Source organism: Elgaria multicarinata, chromosome 14 (genome assembly GCF_023053635.1).
Source record: "Elgaria multicarinata webbii isolate HBS135686 ecotype San Diego chromosome 14, rElgMul1.1.pri, whole genome shotgun sequence".
NCBI lineage: Eukaryota > Metazoa > Chordata > Lepidosauria > Squamata > Anguidae > Elgaria > Elgaria multicarinata.
In genome coordinates this window covers 5,732,694-5,741,255 of record NC_086184.1, presented here as the reverse complement: position 1 = coordinate 5,741,255, position 8,562 = coordinate 5,732,694, and the positions used below count along the sequence as shown (strand labels likewise).

Sequence of the window (8,562 nt, the reverse complement as noted above, 5' to 3'; positions counted from 1 at the left end):
TAACCTGTTGGTTGTTTTATTATGGTTTTAATTTTTGTGAACCGCCCAGAGAGCTTCGGCTATTGGGCGGTATAAAAATGTAATAAATAAATAAATATTAGGAAGAACTATAAAGAAAACTGCCAGACCATTTGGATTGCAACACGATTTGATGATACGTTGTATGAAGCCCTTCCTTTCATTTCTCCTGACCCTACTGTCAATCCACTGTTATGCATCAAACACATATCAGGCATACAAAACAACTCCATTTTAGAGCCATTTCAGCATTTTTATTAGACAATTTGAACAACAGGACCAGAAAGTCTAAGTCTGGGAGTAACAGAATGATTTCCTACAATCTCCCTTTGCCTTCTCAACACAACTTCATTGACAGTTTCAGAAACAAGGATCCACATCCCTTCCCGGTCATGACATTTTATGAGAGAACCCCAACAGGTCAAGTGCTACTTTTCAACTGTTGTTGTTGGAATAAAGTTAGCTTGCACATCTTTCAGACAAGCCACACCTCTATAAAATCCCAGGCTATTCACATTTCCGACATATTATATAATCCGAGAGAACCATGTCTTCCTCCCCTTTCTGCTCTAAGCCATGAAGAAGCATGTTTGGCTCCTAAGCTAGCTTTCCCCATCCTAGGTTGGACTACAACTCCCAGAACCCCCCTGGCTTGGAGAAGGCTACCCTCATCAAATGGACTAAAGGAATCCCCACGTGTTGCGGTGGGGGACCGGACTGCTGATATGCTTACTGCTGGGATCTTAAGGGCTGGTTGTATATGTAGTTCCCCCTCCTCCATTACACAACATGCGGGGGGTCCCACCTAATTCACATCAGGCGTGCTGAGCCCACTAACAGCCATGGTCATAGGGCCACTTGGGTGTTCACAGCACAATCCGATGCATATCTAGTCTCAGAAGTAAATCCCGTTGAGTTCAATAGTGCTTACTCCCAGTTGTGATTAGGACTGCAGTGCCCCGGTCTCAGTTATGGGGCTGCCCTTTTCGTAACACCGTTTTCAATATCTAGAGGCATGACTCACTGATGGTGAGGGAAGCATTTATGGGGTGCTTGATCATAGTGTAGTTTATGAGCTGCCACAAAACGCACCGTGCACTGTGTTTTCCCCAGAAATCCAGAATACACTTACAATCCTAAACACAACCCGAGTAAACAGCTATCTTACTGTGCTGTTAGAAGGCTTAAGCAAAGGCAGCATTCCGCATTATGCGCTCCAAGGAAATTGCTATTCACCCCACAATATGCTGGAGCAGGATTGCGAGTACCTGGAGTTCCACATGCCAGTGGCAAAAACAGCTCAGCCTTTTAAGACCACGATTTTGTTGTTGTTGTTCTGCCGTGATCTAAGAGGAATCAACAGCAAACTCTCTCAACCAAAGAGTATCAGATTGTCTGGTATAACCTTCTTGGAGAGCACGAGACACCGAAAGGTGGATCACGGAGTTGATGGGAAGGAGAGGATCCTGAAACTGGTGAAGTTCTCATCCTCTCACCAGCTAAGACCTGGGTGAGAGCAGGAGGACCATCACTGACCCACATAGGACTTGTGATGGTCACTCCATCTACCACCTGTTCTGCCATGCCAGCCTAATTTGGCAAGGGAATCCAAGAAGAGTTTCTGCTGTGTTCCCATGAGAGGCTTCCCTTCAACGCAATACTCACAAGTCAATGCAAGCTAAATGCGGGTTTCACACATTTGGGTCACCTTTATCAAAAGCTGCTAAGTCTGACAGGGAGACTTATTTGTAGGGCTTAGGATTCATCTAGCTATTTTATAAGCTAGCACTTAGGGCAGAATAGCAGCCCAAATACTAAATAATGTTTAAAAAGGAAGTTTCCAATACCAAGATGTAAAGGCAAACTAAACAGTACAGGAACCAGAGAACAGATGATAATATGTCTACCCAGAGTCAACATCCTTAAAATAAGGGTGTGTGTGTGTGCTGAGAGCCCCAAGCAAGTAATCGCCATAAATAGGAATAAACTAGATCTCTTACGGAATATCTCCCAACTGCAAAATCCTATTTCCAGGGCAGTGTTGGCTGCAATTTAGGGAAATATGGCTCTAATATATCATCTGTCCAAAATCACTAGCTGAAATCATGAAGTGCCTGGATTGATAATAAAAAACTAAAAGAAGAGTTATGGCACACACACTCTAAATGCCTCGAGCAGATTGCTTGCTGTACTAAATCCACTGCTAACAGAGTAACACAGCGGTACAATGACTGATTTTAGAACACGTTTTCATTCTTGTGCTCAACTCCACAGAAGCGCCTCGCGGATATACGACAGATTTTGTTGTTCAGGCTGATAGAAACTACAACAGTGTTTAGTCACCTAGTGAAAGGAATTACAAAAAGGCATGACGAAAAGGTTTGTTTGTTTAAAAAACAGCGACTTCACAAATAGCCATTCGTAACATTAGTATTTTTGACTTGAACTCCACCAAACTCTGTTTTAGTAACTTTATAGAATGCGACAATTTGAAAAAAAGTGTGTGAAACTCACCCTGCACAGGAAATCAGAATAGAAATTGTTCCAAATCTAGCTATACAAGGTACATTAAGAATGCAAGTTCTACAGCTGTAGAAAAACGCTTTTATACGCTAGCAGTTGAAAAAAAAATACCCAATAAAACAAAAAACAAAAACTGCAGTCTTGAAATTCCTGTAGGCTTGAACAAATGTTCCTTTCCTGCACCCATCATAGATTACTGGCAATCTGTTGAGGAAGAATAAACCAGACGCATTTAGAAACAAGAATGATGCCAGAGAAAGCCACCCATATTCACAAGTGACATTAAGAAGTGACACTTTAAACTAAAAAGTATATGGTGTGGTGGATAGAGTATTAGGTTAGGATTGGGGAAAGCCAGGTTCAAATCCTCACACAGCCATAAAGCTCACAGGGCGATGTTGGCCCAGTCACTTCCTCTCAACCCAGCCTACCTCACAGGACTGCTGTGAGAATAAAGGGGAAACTATGTATGCCAGCTCGAGCTCCTTGGAGAATAGGTGGAATATAAACATAAGAAATGCATCCCTGATGTACGTGTTGAATTTCCAGCATGTCACGTCTCAGTTCTCCAAGTGTGGATCCTTAAGTAGCCAAAATGGCAGGATCCGAGAACAAGAGAGAGGTATCTGGATGTTCTGGGAGACCCAGAGGTATGTGCATGTACGGAAAACGTTGGGAAATGGCCAAAGGGGAAGAGGGAAACCCAAAACAGCTGAATGAGGACTGAACATGCTGAAGGCAACAGAACGTGGGTGAGGGGTTAGGGAATCAGGCCACACAGGAAATCACAGAACTATATGTGACCTAGAACCATAGAATAGTAGAGTTGGAAGGGGCCTATAAGGCCATAGAGTCCACCCCCCTGCTCAATGCAGGAATCCACCCTAAAGCATCCCTGACAGATGCTTGTCCAGCTACCTCTTGAATGCCTCTAGTGTGGGAGAGCCCACAACCTCCCTGGGTAACTGGTTCCATTGTCATACTGCTCTAACAGTCAGGAAGGTTTTCCTGGTGTCCAGCCGGAATCTGGCTTACTGTAACTTCAGCCCGTTATTCCATGTCCTGCACTCTGGGAGGATCGAGAAGAGATCCTGGCCCTCCTCTGTGTGACAACCTTTCAAGTCTTTGAAGAGTGCTATCATGTCTCCCCTCAATCTGCTCTTCTCCAGGCTAAACGTGCCCAGCTGTTTCAGTCTCCCCTCATAGGGCTTTGTTTCCAGACTACTTCAAGGGTAATCTAAGCCAACCTGCGGCTTGTTTCTATCAAGAGGCCTACAGTGGTATCTAAACTAGCAGCTAGCACTTTCGTGCCAGTAAATTCTACCCTTTCAGCATCCACTACATTAAAAAGTACTTTCTCCTCTCCATTCATAACAGGTTTGGGGCAACTGTATCCTCTCATAGGTTGGTATATGAGCCACTGATGGGCCCCAAGAAAACCACTCTAATTAGCCGGCCACCTTCCGTAGCCCAAAAGTGCAGCCTCAGCTCCCAATCTGCAGCCCTGCCCGCTTTGGTCTGCAGATGCTGAATCCTTCCTAAAGTCACCCTCACTTGAAGTCTTGGTAGCAACCGCCTTGCTTTCGCCTTCCAGCTCCTCCACTCCTGCTTGCGTCATGAGATCCGCGATGTTCTTCTCCAAGTCGTCGATACGACAGCTCATGTCATCAAGTGAATCCAAGGTAAGGAAAGCAAGACTGCTAGAAATGCAACTTTGTAGAGGCCCCTAATATTTTGCGGGATAGGCGACTGGGCCTTTCCCTGAGGCTCAAAACGCAAAGCAATAACCATGAGGGTTTAAATATAGTAAGATTGGAAAGTAATTACAAATTAAACAAATGCTCAGCTTTTACAGAAGAGCTAGTAACATAAAAAACGTAAGAGCAGGCCTGATGGATCAAACCAATAGACTCCGTAGCCTGAGAATCCCGTTTCACATTGTGCCTTTGGGGAGCCCACAAGCAGGAAGTGCTTCTGTTCCCCAAAACTTGGTATACAGAAGCATTCTGCCAAAGGTACTATAGAGCAGAAGGGCAGCACACATAGGCCTCATCCATCGGCCCTAGGACAAAGGCTACTAGGAGGCTGCATTCTCTGCCTCCCAGGTAGACCACCGTGGCAACGGCGAGACTAGCCTGATCCCATCCATCAGCCAGAAAAGGAGCAGCTGCAGGAAACATACTTTGCCCTTCCTTGCCGGAAATAGCCGTATTCCCCTCCTTATTTATATTCTAAGTATGGCATTGCCATAGCTCTGGGAGGAGTCATGAAGGGGTGGGGGGATGGGCTACCCAAAATGCCACCCCGTGCCCACAAACTGAGGCTTTTCTTAGTAGATTTTAAGCCTATAGACAGAAAGAGGTCGCCGTAGGGATGAAGCCCTCAGTGGGATTTCTAGGTTTCATCAGTTCTGCACAACGAAGGAAACCCAAAGGATATTCCTGCCAATTATCTGGTCAGACATGGTTTGAAACTTGTCCTGCATTTGTTGCAGCAAAGTCTGCACCTGATGAGAAAAGAAAAGTTTTATTTTAAAGAGGAAATCGGTTCGAGAGTGCTGGAATTTAATGCCCCAATGGGAAACTCACAAGTAGGGCGTGAGCGCAACAGCACCTTCCTGCCCATGTTCCTCAGCAACTGGTGTTCAGAGGCAGACTACCCTCTGATACTGGAGGTAGCATAGAGCCATCAGAACTACTAGCCACTGACCCTGTTCAGACAATACGCTAAGCCACGGTAGTTAAGCTTAGCGTGACATGTGAACTATTCCTAACCATGATGGCTACATTTATTTATTTATTTATCTCATTTTTATACCGCCCAATAGCCGAAGCTCTCTGGGCGGTTCACAAAAATTAAAACCATCATAAAACAACCAACAGGTTAAAAGCACAAATACAAAACACAGTATAAAAAGCACAACCAGGATAAAACCACGCAGCAAAATTGATATAAGATTAAAATACAGAGTTAAAACAGTAAAACTTTAATTTTAAGTTAAAATTAAGTGTTAAAACACTGAGTGAATTAAAAGGTCTTCAGCTGGCGACGAAAGGAGTATAGTGTAGGCGCCAGGCGGACCTCTCTGGGGAGCTCATTCCACAACCGGGGTGCCACAGCGGAGAATATTTAAATACATTGTTTAAATACACTGTTTAAATACACTGACTAACCATTTGCTGCAAAAGGGTTAGCGGCCTGACTATGGCTCAGCGTATCATCTGAACAGGTCCGCTGACAGCTTTCTCCTCCAGGAATCCGTCCCTTTACAAACTATCCAGACGGGTGGCCATCACTACATCCCATGGTAATAAATCCCATCCAAGGTTATTACCTTTAAAGCCCTACATGGTTTGGGACCAGGTTACCTGCGGGATCGCCTTCCTCCATACAATCCACCCCGCACGCTCAGGTCCTCTGGGAAGAATTTACTCCAGTGAGCCAAAACTCTGGGTGACAACCATTACCCAGAGGACCTTCTCTTCTGCTGCTCTCAGACTGTGGAATGGCCTGCTAGGAGAGATTGGCCAACTTAACAGTCTTTCCAAATTTAAGAAAGATCTCTTCGAGCAGGCCTACGCAGTTGAATTTTAAGATGTCTAATTATTTTAATAATGTAATAGTTTTATACGTTTTTCATCAGTTTTATGTATTTTACAGTATTTTGTGTTCAGTGTTGTTCCCCGCCTCGATCCAGAGGGAGAGGCAAGTAAGAAATAAATAAATATATTATTATTATTATTAGGGAGTTGGATAAATTCCTGGAGGGGGAGGCAATCAATGGCTACTAGCCCTGATGGCTATGTGCTACCTCCAGTATCAGAGGCAGTATGCTTACATATACCAGTTGCTGGGGAACATGGGTGGGAGGGTGCCGTTGCACCGTGTCCTGCCTTGTGGGTCCCTGGCCAATGGATGGTCGGCCACTGTGTGAACAGAGTGCTGGACTAGACGGACCCTCGGTCTCTTCTGATGTTACGTCCTTTTTATCTGTCCAGAATTCTCCACCATTCCGTTTCACCACGTCAGGAACACCCCCTGGCCGTCTGGTTTTGGAAGGATCGCTTGTGCCGGCATCTGACCCTGGGACCTGACCATTCATCGCTTAGCCTGGCCTACCTCGCAGGGTTGTTGTGAGAACGAGGCAAGGAGGAGAACGATACCAATCTCAGTTCCTTGTCATATGCAATGTGCCTCTCCCGACGTGAATATACCCGGTCACTACGTTCAACATCTAAGGTCCTCCTCCGGGTGCCTACTCCGAGAGAGGCTCAGAGGGTGGCAACGAGGGACAGCGCCTTTTCGGTGGTGGCCCCCAGACTGTGGAACTATCTCCCTGACGAGGCTCGCCTGTCGCCAACGCTGCTATCTTTCCGGCGCCAGGTTAAGACTTTCCTCTTTGCCCAGGCATATGGCGGCATAATCTTAATTACCCACATGTTTAGTTTTTTAACAGTTTTTAATGCTTTATGTGTGCATGTTTTGTGTTTTAGAATTTTTAAATTTTGTATACTTGTTTTTATCTCAATTTCAGAATTTCTGTAAACCGCCCAGAGAGCCCTGGCTATGGGGGCGGTATATAAGTGCAATAAATAAAATAAATAAAATAAATATACGTTATTATATGCAATGAGCCACACCTTTGGGAACCCCACCCCACTCAAGAGTCTCCATAGCAACCAAGGCCCCTCCCTACGCCCCTCCCTCTGTCTCCATGGCAATCAGGAGCTCTCACACCCACTACCAGCCGCTTCCCTCGTCTCCACGGCAACCCCCTACTAACGTCCCACCCAAATCTCCATGGCAACCCGCCGTCCCGTCCCCCGCTGAGTGGCCCTCCGCCTGTCTCTATAGCAACGCTCCCCGCCAATCCCGTCATCCCCCGCGGTCGCTCTCCGGCCTCCGAGGCGGCCCTCACCACCGCGGTCAGGTCCTGCACGGTCTTGGGGTCCGTCTCGGCCATGGCGGTCCTCTCCGGGTGCGGCGCCCACTCCCGTCTCGCCAGGCCCGACGACAAGGCGCTTCCGGGCCTCAGCCTCTGCTCCGGGGCGGCTTCCTAGCAAGTCTCGCGAGAGGAGGGCGGACGGGACGGGTTTGCTCTTGTGCGCATGCGAGAAAGAGATGCATTGTGGGGAGGGTAGTTCGTCCTGCTGGGCGCCTTATGGGGGCTTTTTTTTTAAAAAAAATATTTATTTATTACATTTATTTATTACATTTATTTATTTAATAAATCTAAATAAATATATTACAATTATTTATTTATTTATTTATTACATTAAAAAAAAATTACTTCATATTTCTACGCTTCATTTGCCCTTGTAAAATGCTCCGTAGAATCCATTTAGGTCGAAAAGCGCGATGAAAATATATTTAATAGAAAAAAGGAAGAGCGCAATACCTTATGGGAAATGTAGTTTCCCCCCCCCTAACGTCCGTTTGGTCGAATTCTCAGGAAGGCTGGGAAGCATGGCATTGTGGGAAATGTAGTCCGCTCTTTCTCTCCCGTCTCCAGTGGAGGAAAAAGGAAGAAAACGAATAAGAAAACGCAGTATGGAAACACAGTTTGAGAAGCATCACTTGAATGTTCATTCCTGATGCGCATAAAATGTCACCACTCTACACTATGCAGATATCTCTATGTTGAAAGTCACACACCCTATTTCATTTTATTTTTTGCATTGGGAAATTAAAATGGTTCAATTTGAAATATGCATTAGAACTGCGATGATGTGTGACTCTACATTTCCTATCTCTAGGTTTAAAAGTCCAGATGGACATGAGCATCTTGGGATATGTAGTCCTTTTCCCTTCCCCCCCCCTTTTTTTTTTGCACTGAAGACCTTGATAAGCTGCACACCTTTACTCAGAACTGGGCCCCAATATGTTCAAATCAGTCCTCTTAAGGGATTGCATCCAAATCTTAAATCAAATGTAGTTGGAAATAAGTGTCACTTTGGTTTGATGGGACATAGGCTGCAAACCTTGGCATAAGCCCCATTGATGTCAATGGAGCGTTCTGTT

The 8,562-nt window shown here is 45.3% G+C and overlaps 1 protein-coding gene across 1 annotated transcript; it reads right to left on the bottom strand.

Moving 5' to 3' along the window:
* Positions 1–246: 246 nt before the first annotated feature.
* On the bottom strand, positions 247–7,593 carry HSBP1 (heat shock factor binding protein 1). The gene is made up of 4 exons (XM_063141053.1): positions 7,460–7,593; positions 4,981–5,047; positions 4,096–4,212; positions 247–2,745 (listed from the first exon to the last, which is right to left on the bottom strand). The coding sequence occupies exons 1-4, from the start codon at positions 7,502–7,504 to the stop codon at positions 2,735–2,737; spliced, it is 240 nt and encodes a 79-aa protein (XP_062997123.1). The 5' UTR covers positions 7,505–7,593; the 3' UTR covers positions 247–2,734.
* Between the last annotated feature and the right edge of the window lie 969 nt (positions 7,594–8,562).